The following is a 17,648-nucleotide window of genomic DNA, read 5'->3' as shown; positions in this document are numbered from 1 at the left end:
TGATCACCCTCATATTGTTCCACCTCCTCGAGTTTTTTCACTCCATTCATGTTTTAAATCTTTATTACTGAATTGCATCTATTTTTTTCAAGCATGCAATAGGATTACTTGCTATTCCAAGAACATTAATGCCAAGAGCTTCTGTTTTTTTGTTTGGTTGAGTTTACATTTTCTTCTATTTGAATGGTTTCCATTTCTCCTGAGTCACTCTTTCTTTGTTTAGGTTTCTGTCTTCCACCTCAGAGCAATTCCTCCAAAACTACTGCAGGAGAATTCCAAAGCATATGGGTGGGGCTTTGGCCTCTGGGTTTCAGTGAGTGTGGCTGATCAGACTTCCCAGACATACTCTCAGTTTGCTATTCAGTCTCATTTTTGAAGGATGTATCAGGTTTTCTGGATCTCTAGTTGCTTGGTCTTCATAAGGAATGCACTTAGGCCTTCAGGTGTGCTATTTAGCCTTCGGCTAGACACCCTTCCTCTTCTGCTTTCTCTAGAGAGACCCTCTAGTCTATCAGTGTAAGCAAGGTGGTCACCATTCTGGGTGTGTTGGAGCATCTAGGGAATTCACAGCTTCTCCCCATTCTTCTTTATTTTGGTCATGTCTTCTGGACCCCAGTTGTAGCGATATGCAATGCAGCAATTTCCTGGACTTCTGAGGATTCTCTGATGTAAATATTATTGGTTCTTGGATTTTTCCACTTCAGACTTGGGATTCCATTGCCGTATGTCTGCTAAATCTTTTATCTTTCACCCATTGACTTTTTTCCTTCTGCAATCTTGTTACTATAATCTTTTCTTTTTTTCTCTGTTCTTGAGGATTTGTCTTTTTAAAAAGAAATTTTTTGTAGTGTTACTGAAGATTTAGGATAAAGTAAAATTATGCTGTGTGTTCAATTCAGTAATTTAACCCAGAGGTTAAAACTTTTAAATCTATATTAGTTTTCCCATAAAAGCTTTCTCATCTCTCAAGGTAATGTGATATAAACTAGAAGACAAAGATGGCCTAATGAATGAATACAGGTGTAACATGCAAAGGTTGTTTAAAAATAAGCCCTAAGCCAGGTGTAGTGGCACACACCTGTAATCCCAGCAATCAGGAGGCTGAGGCAGGAGGATTGTTGCAAGTTTGAGACCAGCCTGGGCTAAAAGTAAGTAAGTGCAGAGCCAGCTCAAACTGCATAGTGAGATCCTGTCTCAAAAAGACATCCCCCCAAAAAAACCCCAAATAAGTATAAATAAGGCCTAACACCTGGCAGTAGAAGAGTGAAACACATATTGGACAGGAAGCCTAGGTACCTTGATTATGGAATCCTTGCAACCTTGGACAAACTGAATAGGCTACTCTCGTAAGGTCTTTGTTTCTTAATTGCAGGAGTCGTGGGGGGGGGCTCAATCTCTTTCTAAGTCTATTTAAAATCTTTAACCTGCTGCATAATTTTCTCTTAATGAATTCTATGAAGGAAAATTGAAATTTCACTCTCAAATCAAAATCCATGTCCTTTCCATTTCTCATTCTCAGATTTAGCATCTGATATGGCTACATAATAAAGTCTCATCGAAATTAGTTACACTAAATTAGTTACACTAAATAAGTAATCATTCCTTCAGTTGGTTCATGTTAAATAATAGCTACCAATTCTCTTAAAAGAAGTTCTGTGTTTTGTTCTTCCTCAAAGAGCTCTTTATCTTGTTTTCCAGTTGTTCCTATGACTTTGCCAACTAAAGTCCTTAATGTCCACCGTAAATCACTGAACCTTGTTGATTCTCCACAGCCACTCCTAAAAAAGGTAAAGTATTTGGAATAGTTTTTAAAGAAAGTATAATGCTGGATTAGTCCCAAGAACTCACTTAAATGGTAGAACTCAGTTTAGAAGCTCTGAGTTTGATGCAAATCCAGTCACTTAGTTATCTGGAACCTGATTTGTATCATTACATATGCCAAGTTTGGTGCAAACTTTTATATTTTGCCTGTAAGAGAAAACTACTGCCTTTCTGCCTACTCATCAGAACCTAGGTAGCACTGGAGGACATAAACTAGCTGTTCTCCCCATCCTGTCCTGAGTCAGCCAACTAAAACAATGACTTGGAGAACAGGATAAGAGAATTCGTCAGACTGGCAGTAGATTCCTCAGGAACATAAAATCTATGTGTTCCCTACTGCTTCCCATAAACTACTATTTTCTTCTGAAGTCTCCCCTGAGCTTATCCCACATGAGTGAAAATACACAGTGCCAGTGGAGAATATTTTAAGATAACTTCAATTTTAACTTGTTTAAAACATATATCTTGTGTTTATTTTGCTCTCAGAAATATTTTTTATCAAAGTATATATAGCATAAGCAGAAAGCTTCCAAAGCTCAAATATAGACTACAATAAATTGTCACTGAGCCAATATGCATGCATAAGTGGCCACCTGTATGCTCCGTCTGAGTCACTTCCTTCCCTAGTAGTCCAAAGATAATGACTGTCATGTTTCCTAACAGCAAAGGCTGTTTTTTCCAGTTCTTGAACTTTGCATAAGTAAAACTCACACAGATTTTAACCTGTTCAGTTCAATCTCTTGCAAGTGTTGACCAAGACAGTTACTCACTAGTCAAAACTAGCGAAAGCCTATAAATAAAAGGGTACAAATTACTGGCTTAAAAATTAAAGCCCAGTACAGGGCCAGAGTTCAAAGCATAGGTTGGTGTTTCTCTTCTTGATTATCTGGAAGTTTCTGTGCTCAGCCCTTCTCCCTGTTTCTTTGGCTTTCATATGTCTAGGTCCCTGAAGGTGACTTCCAGTGGCCCAGAGATGATCATGGTGACGTAGACTGTGAGAAGCTGGTTGAGCAGCTGAAAGATTGTTCAGACTTACAAGACCAAGCAGACATTCTGTACATTCTTTATGTAATAAAGTAAGTGTCTTTTTTTGGGCTGTAATAACGCCTACCATAAACCAGTATTACAAATAATAGAAGTGCATTTCTCACAATTCTGGGGGCAGAAATCCAAGATCCAGGTATTAACAGCTTCTCTGTCTGTTGAAGGCCAGCTTTTGCATGGATGGCACCTTCTCACTGTATCGCCACATGATGAAAGGGATGTGCTAATTTCCTATGGTCACTAGGCTCATTTCAGCAGCACATATACTCAAATAGATTTCTCGGGTCTCTTTAATAAGGACATTGATCTAAATCATGAAGGTTGTGCTCCAATGATCTAATCACATCCCAAAGACCTCACCTCCTAATATCACCTTGGAGATTATAATTTTAACATAGCCATATACAGAGGGACAGATATTCAGTAAGTTTGCAGTCTTTACTAGGCTGAGCTTTCTTGGTTTTCCTTAGTCCATTTGCCTAAGTCTCTTGGCCTTCCAGCAGCCCTGGCTCATGATTATATACATTCACCCAAATTACCCAGGATAGCCATAAATCAGGCTTTTCTGCCTACTAATGCTGGCCTCCCAGGATGAGAAACCCAGGTGAAGGAGACCAGAATCTCAGTTTCCTGATGTTAATTTGTTTTGAAGCATATCAGGATACTTTGGTAGGATGGAAGCCTCTCAGTGAGGGTTAGAGGCATTGGGGGAGTACCTTAACATTCTGGGCTGTATCTTTGCATTTTTCTACCTCTTTACAGGGGTCCCAACTGGGACACTAATCTCTCTGGACAGCCTGGTGTCACCGTTCACAATCTTCTCAGTGAGCTCTATAGGAAAGCTGGTCTGAATCAGGAATGGGGTCTGATTCGCTATATCTCAGGCCTGCTCAGGAAGAAGGTGGAGGTCCTAGCCGAGGTCAGAGCAACTGTGCTTGTTGGGTTGTCTGTTTGTCCTCCCTAGCCCCTTGCCCTCCTCCTGGTCAGTTATAGAAGAAGCTAGAGGCGCATGTCTGTAGGGGAAAATGGAAGCCTAATCCAGGACTGGGACTGGCCCTCTTCTCCTGATCTCCTGCTACTGTGGGAAGACAAACAAGGAAAGAAAAATTCAAATTGATTAGCATGGTTTTTCTTAGCTACAGAAAAAGGCTTTCCTAGATAGCAAATGGAAATGCTCTTTAGCCTGCCACCTTCTGAAACTGAGCTTTCTTATTTCTGCACGTCTACAATACAGTGATCATTAATATTTATAACCCTGAGCCCTTGCAAAATCCAGATCCACTTTTTATCACAAAGTTCAATGTTCAGTAAGGTGATATTTACTATATGTGAATAATGAGAAAATTGACAAATTAGGAATATGAAGTGGTTGGTCATTACTGTCACTATGTGAGGACTCATCCCTGGCTTGTTGAATATCAGGTATTTGTTACATTGCATAGGCATTAAGTACCTTCTAGTGGGCACTGCAGAATCAGGTCTGGGGCCATGCTTGGGAGAAACAAAGATCAGGGGAACTATCCTTGCCTTGGTTGCTGCCTGAGAGCTAGGTATGAATTTTTCAAAGGAAAATGACAATTATAAAGTTTATGAAGGTAAATTTATGATTTTACTTGCCACAGCCACTCCCAGTTGGTTTTCTCTGATTCCTTCCTCCTCCTCCCCCTACTCCCTTCTCTCATCAATCTCTCCCTCCTCAACACATAGGCCTGTGCAGACTTGTTGTCCCACCAGAAGCAGCTCACGGTGGGCCTGCCACCTGAGCCCCGGGAGAAGACCATTTCTGCGTAAGTTTTTGGCCCCAGGACCTTAAGATTATGTGGGAGTGATGGGAAAACATCAGTGTTCTGCACTGTTCCGGGGAGGGGCTATTTAAAGACACTGTCACATGAACACTTCTAGCACAGAAGATTAGGGATCTTCTCCAGGGAGTGAGGAGATTCTGCTCATGTTTGTAACCTGGTCCTTCCTAGGCCTCTTCCTCCAGAGGAGCTCACAAAACTCATCTATGAGGCCAGCGGGCAGGACATCAGCATCGCTGTTCTCACACAGGTCAGGAGCTGGCATGGGAGGTGCTCGGCCACCACCTTCCTTAGGGGGGAACAGGGCCTCTTGGCCACCCAGCAGGTGTCTGAAACCCTGTCCCTGTATGTGTCTATATCAGGAGATTGTGGTTTACCTGGCCATGTACGTTAGGGCCCAGCCTAGCCTCTTTGTGGAGATGCTCAGACTCCGGATTGGACTGATCATTCAGGTGATGGCCACAGAACTGGCAAGGAGCCTGAACTGCTCAGGTAAGAAGCAAGGATTCTGGCAGCTTCCAGTGCCCAGATAGGTGCCTGGCCTCAAGGCACTTCTCCAAGGGGAAACCCTGTTCTTGTATTCCTGACCCAGCTTCCAGTTCCTTAGGCTAGCTGAGGTCACATTAATTTCCCTCAGAAGTAGCTTGCATCAGGCCAGACAACACAGTCCCGAAGCTCCTAGATCAAGGCAAGACACTAGTATGAACCATTTCTGCATGTGACAACTGAACTCCTTACTCATGTCCTTGCTGTGAGATGTCGTCCCTCAATGAAATGACACTTCCATAAGGAGAAGTCCCCCCAATTAAAATATAAACATCAATTGCAAGGTATATCCTAATATCGGAGATAAGTACTATGCAAAAATTATGTGTCTAGGAATTAAACAAATACTGTACCAGTTTAAATGATAGCATTTAGAGTCCGCCAAGGACTGTTGCCTGTTAGACCTGAAGCAACTGTGAGGTAATCCTGGGCAGGGAGATGTGCTGTGCATCCTCTGCCACCCCCTCTCATTCAGGCCTGCTGGACTGTGCCTTCAGCCACCACCAGTCCTGTGTGTGGCACACTTAAAAGATGTTTGTTTGTAGGAGAAGAAGCTTCTGAGAGTTTGATGAACCTCAGCCCTTTTGATATGAAGAATCTCCTGCACCATATTCTGAGTGGAAAAGAGTTTGGTGTGGAAAGAAGTGGTAAGTCAATACTCCAGTCACTCCCACAGGGAATGGCACCTTCCCATGTATCTCAGGAGCAGTACTGGTGACTTGGAACATCAGGAATGTGTGATTGTACTGTTCCTATTTTAACAGGATGGACAGAGGCCTAGGCTTGAGGTTCCTGCTTTTAGGGCTTTGGGACACCTTTGCTGGGAGAACATTTCTTCCACAGGTTACAGTGGCATATGGACATATTGTCATGCCTCTGTGCCCTGTGTCTCACATGACCATAAGCACCATAAGGTACTATCGCTTGGTACAAATGTCAGGGAGGTGACCCTGAGTGTCATGATGAAAAGGCTGCCTTTTCAAATCATCCAAGTGGTCTGGCATTTGGTTTGGATAAAAGCATTCCCACCTAGGCCCCATGTCATCGTCCATAGGAAGGGACAAGGTCCCTCTATGACCTTTCAAAGCCAATTTGCTTGCTTTTTCCTTCTATTATTCAATTTTTATCTCTCCTACAACCCTGCTTGGAGTGCTAGGAATATAATCACCCAAGTCCTAGCATGATTCTTGTTCTCAAATGCACCCTAATTATAATTGAAGCAATTATCTTTTCTTCTCATAAAAAAGCCAAGTGTTTTGCAGACACATTGGTGAATTTATTTCATTGAGCCAAAGAAATGCACTGTGAGCTGTCATTCCTTTTATTTAATAAGAAGGACATTGGGTACTTTGTATTTTTCCTGAGTGTGTGCCAGCCACAGACAAAGACTGAATCAGGCAATCAGATGCATATTGGTGGATTTTCTCTTTTCCTGAGGGAAGGGTGTTCAAGACCCTTGTCCAAAGATAATTCCCAGTTCTTTCTCAGGCAAAGGCCTTGAAATGTAAATGTACAAGATAAATATTTAATGCTTTCTGCTCATTATAATAGCGTACATGGCTTGACACAGATAACTGTCATTAGGTGTAAAGCTGTAAATACTAAACTAGGAACCAAATAATGTCATTTGAAAACCATAGGTATGTATAATTGCAAGTAAGGACAGAAGACATGCTGTCTTTTTAAAACATGCAGTATCATTTCTTTATTGTCTTTTGCAGTTGTTCACTCTTTATAAATTAGGGAGCTTAGATAGCTTTAGAATTCTGACTATATCCTAATATGTCTGAGATAATCATTTCCAGAAAATACCCCCAAACAGGCCCTTCTGGAACTTCCAAGACTACTAATTGGCTTCCATTTTCTACTTCCCTGGTGCCCTCCCTCCCACTTGGGCAGATTGCTGTGCCTCCTTGGCAGGTTCTTCCCTCTCCACTCCCTTCTACTCCCCTTTTAGGTAGTGACCTTCAAGCTAGGCTAGCAGAAGCGAGCAGGGTGCTTGCTGGCCCAGGATTGGGAGGTAAAAGGAGTGATCAGGTCCCAAACAGTCGGGCTCTGGGTGGTATCAGGATTGTTTGGGCTTTATCCTGAACATAGGTCTGGGAGGATTCCAAGGTGGCAGTGACACTATTACGCATGCCTTTTTAGAATAATCCCTTGTGACCATAGCCTACAGGCTGGGCTCATGGGGATGGGGTAGGCAGGGTGTAGGCATTAGGTCCTAAAGCTGGAGTAACAGGTTGGAAGCAAATGAGTGGTGGCCTGGCACAGTGGGGAAAAGCCTCGTTGCCCCTGAGGCCACTGCAGCACCATGTGCCCAGCTCTCTCAGCACCCCTAGCAGGTTTTGTGCCCCTCTGAAGCCTGCTTTACCCAGAAAGCCTGAGGTAGGCTTTCCTCTGTGCACCTATGCAGCAAGACGTCCTGCTACTGAGCTCTTTCATCCATGGGCACCACACAGTCATACTTGTACCTAGTACCCTTGGCATAGGGACTCCCTCATCACCTAGTCCACAGCCTCAGGTGCCCAGTGTGTAAGCTCCTCAGTGAACTCCCTGAACTTTTGTCATTTCTCCAGGAGTAGTTGGCATTTTGAGGATTTGCATGCTGAGGACAAAGCCTGGCAAGTCAATATGGGTCCTACACATTGGGTAGGGTGAACCCCCTAGAAGAATACAAATAGGACTGGGTATATGATTGGGCATTCATCCGCTCGTAAAATCAAATGTCATGCAATCATTAAAAATGATTTGATAGAATATTTAACGCCATGGAAAGACATTCACAATATATTGAGTGCAAAAAGACAGGTCACATACTATACATACGTTGATGTCATATATATCCAATCTATATCAATACATTTATATATAAATATACATGTGATGATTGTTTTATAAGGTAAAACCACATACAGAGCAAAAAAAACCTGGCAGCCTAATGACCAAAACGTTGACAGATGTTAGTTCTGGCTTCCTTCGTTTTGTGGTCTCAGTTTTCAACAAGGAAGGCGTGCTTTTGGAAAAGAAATTATTTTTAAAAACACATTCAGTCAGTAGAGGGTTTTCTGTCACTCTCGTGCGTGCAGCTTAAGCAGTGTTCACACTTTCACGTGGCCCTTTGAGACATAAGTGGTGAGCTTGTTGCTGCCAATAGCCAGGAAAGCCAGCACGGGCCAGGTTCAGCAAGGCCTCTTCTGGTACAGTTTCTCATCAAGCTGGGAAGCCAGGCACAGACCCAAATAAACACATCACCACATTTCCCCCCTTAGGTGGGTGCTCTATAGTCCCTAAAAACTAATGTGTTTCCTCTGTAGTACGTCCTATCCACTCCACCACATCTAGCCCTGCCATCTCCATCCACGAAGTGGGACATACCGGAGTCACCAAAACTGACAGGAGTGGCATCACTAGACTGAGGAGTGAGATGAAACAGGTAAGAATACTTTGGTGGTAGCAGCATCAGGAAGTGGGGAGAGAATAATTCCCCTGCCTGGGCTTACCTGAGAAAGCCATCAAAACTCAGTATGGGAGGCTTTGGCTTTGTTAATATGAGGTCCCTTCTGCCCTGGGGTCTAAGTCCAACACTATACCCAGTTAGGCACCCCAGAGCCAATCACATGACCATACCTGCCCATCCATAAGGTTAATATAATGTTATGTGTACATTCTGGAACATACCCTTGTCTATGTTTGCTTCTGTGCATTTAAAAGATCAAACTGTGCATAAAAAACATGTTTTTCCATCAAATGTGTCCTTCAAATGAAATAATGAAAAAGATCTAGATATACACTGAAATGATCATGATACCTGTACTCTCCGTGTTCTACAGGTATCTCTTTCCTTTGAATTCACACTAAAAATCCTTTTGAACTGGTCCCACAGGACTGGAGCTCAACATCTTTTCAGTCCTGATGTGGCAGGCACTATGCTAGGACTTGACCATGATCCGTGGTAGGAAACAAGTTTCCTTCTGACCGTGACCTGCAATGAGAAATGCACTCGGCTTTCCTCCTCTATTTCAAATTTTTGGTCATGAGTCACTATGTGAGTCTGTGTTTGTGAGACACTAACACCCCCTGAGGTATAACCAGCACGGATCTGGATTACAGAGGGTGACAGAAGTAGCAAGGTGCTCTTGACTTAAAGCTGGTTTTTGTTTATTTTCTGATATTTTTATTTTCAGATGACTAGGCGATTTAGTGCTGATGAACAGGTGAAACATCTTTGTCTTGTTTTGTCCTTTGCTGTGTGTGCTTCATGTTCTTTCTGGCTTTAGTGTGGAAAGTAGAGCTGAAATCCAGAGTGTGAGAGCGAATGCATGGAAGAATGGTCCTGCCCATCACAATAGCTCAAGCGGGCAACCCCTGGGAACAGAACGTGAGCAGGGCTCTACAGCAGGAGCAGTGACCTTGCCCTGTGCCTTTTATTAAAAAATCCACTGACGAAGCTCTTGGGCTCTGTTAGGGTATTTGGTAAAGCAGATGATCTGGGCTCTGCCTTACGATTCTTTTTCAGAAAGAGAGAACTAAATAGCAGGAAAGTGGACAATGATTAGATCATAAAGGAAGAATAGGACTATTTTTGGCCTGACGGGATTTAACACTGGGAAGAAGAAACAAAAGATACTGTTCTTTTATACTACCCTGTGACATACTTCCTCCTCCTTCCTCTAGAAAGTTGGATTCACTTATTTTTAAGAGACAGAGTCTCTATCTTGCCCAGGCTGGCCTTAGACTCCTGGCTCAAGCAGTTCTGCTTTAGCTGCTTGAGTAGCTGGAACTATAGGCTTTGGAGTCACATTTCTAATGACCTGATGTCCCCATGACCCAAAAACATAGAAGAAATTTATGACGTGTAACTATAGTTTGCACATGTTGTCTAAGGGCAAAACATACATGATCTTTTATTCTAATGTATGCTTCTTCCAAGTAAAAAACTGAGTGTCTAAACATCTTCCTTTACCAGCCACTCGGTGGCACCGTCCCTCTGGTTACCCACATCCCAGCTGGCTGTGGCTGAATACAAATGGTTACTTCCACCTCCATTTAATGCTACCCTTGCATATTAAAGACAAATGAACACCTTTCTTCTTTGATGGGTTTGGATTCAGCTAATGTAAGTTTTGTATTTGGGCACCTGTGTGGAAATATATTATCCTCTGTTCAAAATGTAACAGGTGCCATGGCATTTTACATTTTTGCTCACTTTTGCAAGAACACCACAGATACAGATATACATACTCATGCAAGTTAAAGGTACAGTCTGGATTTGTAGACAAGGAAATATTTGTGTGGCCAAAAGTCAGCAGCCTAATCACATGCATTTAACAAATATCTATGGGCTGGGATGCCTGTTATATGCCAGAGGTTAGTGATGGTTATGGGTGTTTTGTTGATCTCAGATCTTCACAACTCACAGAAAATATTAGCGTTTCATGGCCAAGTTTGGAAAATGTGTCCTAGCTTGATTAGGTACCCTGCATTTCCAAAGAGAACCTGGTGACACTGATTGTTTTAAAAAGATGCTGTAGTGCTCCCCTTCAACCTAGCCTCACTGCTGAGTGAGACTCTAGCCCACCTCTCCACACTTTCCTTCTGGGGCATTTGTCATGCTCTCTGTGCCTGCTTGTTGCTGGCATCTCTTGCATGGAGAGATGTCACTGGTGTCACTACACATGACTGAGTTGATTCTTTTTGTTTTGTAGTTCTTTTCTGTGGGCCAGGCTGTGTCCAGCAGTGTGCATTCTTCCAAGTCTGCGGTAAACCTGCGTCGGCATCACATCACTCCCTGCCTTCCCTTCCATGTCTCTATTGTCTCAGTCCTCTTGTGGCCTGGCTCATCCTCCCAGCTTATCACTGACTTCTGGTTTAGAGTTTGTGTGTATAGTGCTGAGGATGGAACCCAGGGCCTCACTCATGCTAGGCGAGTGCTGCAGCACTGATCCTCATCTCTGACTTGTAAGATTTGAGTGAAGCTTAAGGTTTGCACCTGATGACAGTCTCCTCTAACTGTAATGCTGAGGAGATTCTACAGAGGCTTTCTTTGCTGTCTGGAGCTCTCATATTTCTGCTTATGCTCCTTGGTACGGTAGATGAGGATTGTTCACCTCACCAATTCGCAGGAGTTTCTGAACCCCTCCGGGCACTTTGACCAGTACTTCACACCAGCTCAGTGAGGCCCCAACTCAAGTAAAGGCCTAGGAAGTGTTCTAATCACTAAGGCAAGTCTGACTCTGTCTTCCAAAGCTAGAGGGAGAAAATCAGCTGAGTCACTGATGAGTGCTGACTGTAATTACTTTTATCACTAGCTAATTGTGGCCTTATTTAAATGGCAGTATAGAGCCCAACAGAATAACCCAGCCTGAGTGCCTTTTAAAAATAAGATCTGTTAAAAGCCAAATGAATGCATAGAGAAAAATCTCACCGCTTGAACTCCTAGGATACTTACTCTTTGAACTTATGTTATGCATTGAGAAACAAAAGTGCCAAATAGTTGAGAATCAGAGGCATGTGTAAGGACACAGGTTATCCCTGTCCCACACTGCAAGTCAGGGGCCTAGAATCCATCAAGGAAGACAGCAAAGAGCAGGAACACACAAAGTAGGACTGATAAGCATGGGTGGAAATACTAAAATCCCCAAGGTCCCCACTACTGAATGAGGATTCCAAGCCTTGACTTTTTGTCTCTGCCTTGGGTCCTTCCTTCTTGTATTAAGTGTGGCATTCTATGTGGCATTCAGGAGGTCCCTATCACTTTCTATGGCCTTAGAGAGGTGGGTACTTTGGCATCCGCCTCCACTGGTTTGTGGGCCTGAGAGGCTTACCTGCTCCAAGGATCAGTGTCTCAAAGCTCTTCTCAGTCCCCGCCTCTCGATGTGAACAGGCTTCATGTGCCAGGCCAGTGTCCTCTGGGAGCAGCCCTCACAGAGACAATTGCCCCTTGTAAGCACTCAACACAGGCTAGGCTTACTCTCAGGTGCTCCTGTGCCCCTGCCCAGTGCATGCCCTGAGGGAGACCACTGTGTAGACCACTGTGTCTCCTTTAAGCAGCCGTGATGGATGGGGTGGCAATTGATGGTAGTGTGGGGCTTGGGCAGCCCTGGCTGGGTGGCTGCTGCAGCTCAAAGTCCACACCTGTCCCTGCTGGCCTCTGCCCCAGGAATGTGGGGGTCCTCTGGGTGCTGTTCTGCCTCTTGGGGGCCAGGAAGGACTAAGTAACCAAAGCAGAGAGCATCATTAAGCAGTGGAAAACATAGAACAAAGGAACCATGTTCCTTTGCAGGTGAGTGGCATCCGGTAACTAGTAAGTTCCCTGAGCCGGCCTTCATGCTGCTTCATAAGCCTTCCCCTCAGATGCCTGGTGTGCCTCAGGCCTTCTGAGGGCCATGTGCTGAAGGTAATGTGCTGTCTTACAGAGGTCCAGCACCCCGTCATCACCCACAGGCATGTCCTCATCAGACTCAGGAGGCTACCACATGAGCTGGGGGGAGCGGCAGGGCCAGTGGTTGCGCAGGAGAAGGCTGGACGGAGCCATCAACCGGGTCCCCGTGGGTTTCTACGAGAAGGTGTGGAAGATTCTCCAGAAGGTAAGCCAGCACTGGCCTGTACTCCTAGAGAAATGACCAGCCACTACTGTCTTTGTGCGGTACAGTGGCACTACCAGATATCAAGTAGCTAATGGCCTGGGAACAAGCACACACATACCCCGACCCTCAGCAGCTCCCAGCCTAGAACAAGGTTTCTCCACCTCAGCACTATACAGTCAGTTGGGCCAAGCCTTCTGTGCTGTGGTGGATGTCCCATGTACTGTGGGATGTTTAGCAGTGTTCCTGGCGGCCTCTGCTAGTTCCCAGTAGCATCTCCTCCCCCAGGCACAGTACCAAAAGTGGCTCCAGATGTTGCCAAATGTTGCCTGCAAGGCATATAGACTCTGGTTGAGAGTCACTTGCTGGAACTACAGCAAGAAAGACAAATCAGCTGCGCATGTTGTGTGGGACCAACTTTGACATTTTAGAAACACACAGAAGTCAGAAGATAGACAAGAACTGCAGGAGGCATGAAAGACTTCGGATGAAAATGCTTTACCTTAGACAACCCAGAGCATCAGCGCTAGCAGGCCTCTGCCTGGAATGATGGTTTGGGAGGAGTCTGGATGGGACTAGCATCCAATTTGCTGCATGTTGAATCAGACATGATGTCCCCATAGTTAACAAGAGAATAGATCCCCTGCTGTCTGCTGAGCACTGACTTAGGTCCCCAGGGCACACAGAAAGGAGAGCTTCCAGTTTAGCCCCAGAACCCATGTCCCCTGAAGGTGGACCAAACCTTCCTTCCTGAGCTGCTGGTGCATCCTTGCCAGGAGGCAGGGACTCTAGAGCCCCCTCCCCTTAGCCAGCTTCCCGGTGCGCTTGTGCCCATCTGCCTGGGGGCTAGAATCTCACCAGAGGTTGGCTTTGGAAACAGCCACACCCTGTACCTGAGGGCAGGAGAGCCTGCCAGGAAAAAGGGGCAGTGTGGGAAGACAGAAGATGGGGGGCCTTTTGTTCTCTGCAGCCCAGCATCTACCACCTCCCACATCAACTCAGGCCATTTGTGTGGCTTCTTAGGTACCACCAGAGCTTGTCCTGCCTCTCCCACAGAGGGACAGTATGCCTCAGCAAAATGCTTCTATGCAAACCAAAACAGACTTTTCTTCCCAAATGATTTCTTTTTAGCTCATTTCTTTTTAGCTCATCACAGTAGGCGAGAAGAGAAAAATGCAGTAATCCCAAATGAGAACACTCCCCAGCCATCTCTGCAAGGCAGTTTGGCCTGCTTTTTGTGCATCAGGTACCCTTGGCCAGTCATGGAGCTTTGGCCTCTGGGCTTTGTGGTCAGCTGCAGAGCGAGATGGGAGGGGGTCAGAGTGGAGTCCGTTCATCTGCAGCCGGACTCCAGTACCCTTCAGAGCAGATCCTGCAACAGTCCCTGATCCACCAGTCCCCACCTCTTGTCAGAAGCTCTGAAGCTGGGGTGAAAGCAGGGAGCTACAATAGGCCAGAGTGGGAATCTGAAGGTGGGCAATTAGACAAGAACCAACTGTTCCTAGATAATCGCTTGTTCTTCCTGGGACATCAGACTCTTCCAACCAGACTTCCATTGGCACAATACCAAGACACTTTTATTATGAAAAAGCAGCATTTTGTATTGAGCCTGCTTGATATTTATATACATGGGGATGTGTGTGCGTGTCTGTGCATGTGCTTGAATCTTTTGTGATTGGTGCTTATTATAGAAATCTCGAAAATAGATGCCTGCAAAGGCACAGAAGCATCACTTCGCCAGCAGGAGCCATGAAAATCTCCATTATAGCACCAAAGGGGGCCTGGCAGGCACCAAGGCCTGGTTGCCAACTGAAACATGGAGCCTCCAGGGAGGATGATGAAGCAGCTCCCAAGGGCATTGTTCCTGCTCGATCTGAAGGATGCCTACTGGTTTCCCTAGAATTGTTCCATCAAAAATACAGCCTGTGGGCAGTGAGAACAGTGCTCTAAAAATAACTGACAGTCTGGCGTGTTCCAGCCCATATGCAGATTTCCAGGGCAGGGAGAACTGTGTGTGCACAAGTGTGCATGGGTGTGTGTGAACACACATGCACTTGTTGGCATGTTCCAGAATTTGAAATGTCTGTATTCTTCCTCCAGTGCCACGGCCTTTCTATCGATGGTTTCGTCCTCCCATCCTCCACAACCCGAGAGGTAGGATGAGCAAACCCCCTACCACCCCTGTGGGTTTGTCTCACAGACCCTGACCACTCATGCACCTCTCACGCCTATTCTGTATACACACAGGCCAGCTGTAGTTCTGTTTCAGCCACTTCAACCTCAAATTGTGCAGTTTGTCACCTTTTCTCTCTCCTTACCCTCAGAAACAGCATTTCTGGACTAGCGAGCTGTTTGGATTAGCCCAAGACCTTAAAACCCCTGCCAAGCTCTCTCCCACACTCGTCAGACCCACATGCAGCTTCCTTGGGCTTCTCTTCTCCAGCTGCAAGCAGTGATCTTCCCTAGCTTATCTCTCCCCAGCCCCAGCCTATGCGTATTTTTTTTTTTTTTGTCTTTTTCGTTTTTACCGGTACCAGGGATCGAACTCACGACTGCCTGCTTACAAGGCAGGCCCTTATGCCGCTGAGCTAAATCTCCAGCCCCAGCCTATGCGTATTTAAAAGTGGCCTGTAGTTGTTTTAGTTTGCTGAAGGCACCATGCTTTATGCTGCTGGGAGTAATGAGAAGAGAAATAAATGACCCCCCCCCCCTTCCTGGAAGTTACATTCCAGTGTGTACCCAAAGAAGGCCCAGACAAAGCCGTCTGGCTCCTAGGGCAGAGCACTTGGCTTCCTATTCCAGAGGATTCCCATGCAGAATCAGGCCAATGGCCTGGTGGGAGGAAGCATCTAAGTTGAGCCCAGTGGTGTTGGGGGAAGCACTGACTACAGGGCTATGTGTGTCTGGTCTCTCACTGCTGGCTGCCTGCTGTGCCCTTTGACAGATGACCCCACATGAAATCAAGTTTGCTGTCCATGTGGAGTCAGTGTTGAACCGTGTGCCCCAGCCTGAGTATCGGCAGCTGCTGGTGGAAGCCATCATGGTGCTGACACTGCTCTCAGATACAGAGATGGACAGCATCGGCGGCATCATCCACGTGGACCAGATTGTGCAGATGGCCAATCAGCTGTTCCTGCAGGACCAGGTGGGGGTGCCCAGGCCGCCTACTCCTGCCACAGCTGAAGCAGGGAAGCCGGCTTGGCTGGCATTTATCTCTGTTGAGGCTGGAGATTCTGTGTCCAATAGGAAGACTATACTCAAAGAAAATGTCATCACAGATGGTGAAAAAATGTCAACCATTTGGTTAGGAAATGGTACAGTGGCCACTTGAGAAATCTAGAGACCTTTGAGTATGGACAGGTGTGGGTCAGTGGAACCTTTACTCCACATACCAGCCCTAGCTACATACATGGCTCTGGTAAGCCATGTACCTTATACACAAAATCAAGTCAGGCAAAGAAGCTGTCCTGTATAGCTGCAAACTAGAGTTCATGAGAACATAGTACAGCGCCCAGAGCAGGGGCAGAATGTTCGCCTAAGTAGCATTGGGTTCCCATTGTGGGACCTAGTCTCAGGCCTCTGGCCCTCACTCCTCCCTCACACTGACCGCCTCCAACATGCAGAATCTCAGGGGGCAGGGAAGGGGATGGACTCTGCTCATTCTTTCTCTCTGCCTTTTCTTGCCACAGGTATCAACTGAAGCCACAGAAATCCTGGAGCATGATCAAGCCACAGGAATTTGCCACTTATTTTACGACAGTGCTCCAAGTGGGGCTTATGGGACAATGACCTATCTAACAAAAGCAGTGGCTTCTCATTTGCAAGAATTGCTACCTAGTTCAGGCTGCCAGACCCAGTAGGACTTCACCAGTAACCATGACCATGACCAACCCTAAATCGGTTACGTGCGCCCAGCTTCACTGGGAACTTTCTTCCATCTTCCAAGATCTCCAGTGCTGTCATAAAATCATATCCCTTCAGAAACATTCACAGGGACCATAGCAGCACTTGACCTGCAACCAATGTATGTTTAAACCACCAATAGAGCTGATGACTCATGTCCCACCCCAGGAAGGCCCTGGGATCACTTCCTAGGTTCATTTCACTGGACCGTGTCATCACAGTGTGGTCTCATAGACTCTGCAAAGGATTAGAAACTGATTTCTTTTTAGTGCAGAGTGAACTGAGATTCCAGCTTAAATTGGCTCTCACAGAGTTACAGAAATAGGTTCCATGAGCTAGTGACACATTTTAAAGATGGAAAGATCCTTCCAGTAGCAATAACTAGACAAGCAAACCTTGACAAGGGAACATCTTAACAGGATGCTGCCTGTATGGGAACCATACTGCTTACCAAATAGAACAATCCTAGCTTTCTGTGGAATTCTGATTATCTTGTGCCTTGCTTGCTGTTTTATTAGCCTCTTCTATTGGCCTGGCTGCTTATGTGTAACATAATTTTCTGCTGCCAAGATATACAAGACTATTTAATGTTGGCTCATGGTCTTCAAGGATTGTATCCTGGCTGTCCATGAATTAGGGGCTTGTCCTGTCTTACAGAAAATCTCACATCTTCCAGAATGTAAGAAAAAAAAGGGTGACTTTTCTGATAGCTAAGCAAACTCATTTTGGAGCTGGAACAACTAAGGAGTCCCCTGGAAAGGCCTGGGTTCCTCCTCCCTGGCTCTGGTGGAACTGTCACATGATCAGTGTGAGTCAGTAGATGCCATGGAAATGAGTGATGTGTTCCCGCAGAAACAATGCCTCCTCCTTTAACAAGGAGCCAGCTGGGAACCCAAACCTTTTCACAGAAATACTGCATACTCATGCTCTTGGGTCAGTGTGGTTTCAG

General features: G+C 45.4%; 1 protein-coding gene across 5 annotated transcripts in view; it reads left to right on the top strand.

The window, feature by feature from the left end:
• Phka2 (phosphorylase kinase regulatory subunit alpha 2) overlaps positions 1 to 17,292 on the top strand; it is a 65,906-nt gene extending 48,614 nt beyond the window's left edge. For 3 of the 5 annotated variants that reach the window (XM_013148913.3, XM_003466416.5, XM_063242961.1), the window contains exons 21-34: positions 1,699 to 1,787; positions 2,764 to 2,897; positions 3,628 to 3,784; positions 4,573 to 4,652; positions 4,839 to 4,917; positions 5,030 to 5,159; positions 5,759 to 5,860; positions 8,528 to 8,646; positions 9,398 to 9,427; positions 10,919 to 10,972; positions 12,629 to 12,799; positions 14,897 to 14,950; positions 15,741 to 15,941; positions 16,486 to 17,292. In XM_013148913.3, coding sequence (XP_013004367.1) covers positions 1,699 to 1,787; positions 2,764 to 2,897; positions 3,628 to 3,784; positions 4,573 to 4,652; positions 4,839 to 4,917; positions 5,030 to 5,159; positions 5,759 to 5,860; positions 8,528 to 8,646; positions 9,398 to 9,427; positions 10,919 to 10,972; positions 12,629 to 12,799; positions 14,897 to 14,950; positions 15,741 to 15,941; positions 16,486 to 16,656 — 1,571 coding nt within the window. In that variant the 3' untranslated portion in view covers positions 16,657 to 17,292. The remainder of the gene's footprint in view (positions 1 to 1,698; positions 1,788 to 2,763; positions 2,898 to 3,627; positions 3,785 to 4,572; positions 4,653 to 4,838; positions 4,918 to 5,029; positions 5,160 to 5,758; positions 5,861 to 8,527; positions 8,647 to 9,397; positions 9,428 to 10,918; positions 10,973 to 12,628; positions 12,800 to 14,896; positions 14,951 to 15,740; positions 15,942 to 16,485) is intronic. The other 2 variants (XM_005002185.3, XM_005002186.3) reach the window with 2 other exon arrangements.
• The last annotated feature ends 356 nt before the right edge of the window (positions 17,293 to 17,648 follow it).

The sequence above is a fragment of the Cavia porcellus genome, unplaced genomic scaffold (assembly GCF_034190915.1).
Source record: "Cavia porcellus strain 051 isolate PalLab524CR breed Dunkin Hartley unplaced genomic scaffold, mCavPor4.1 scaffold_33, whole genome shotgun sequence".
Taxonomy (NCBI): Eukaryota; Metazoa; Chordata; class Mammalia; order Rodentia; family Caviidae; genus Cavia; species Cavia porcellus.
The sequence above is the reverse complement of the archived record's forward strand: the minus strand, read 5'-3'. Positions and strand labels throughout refer to the sequence as shown.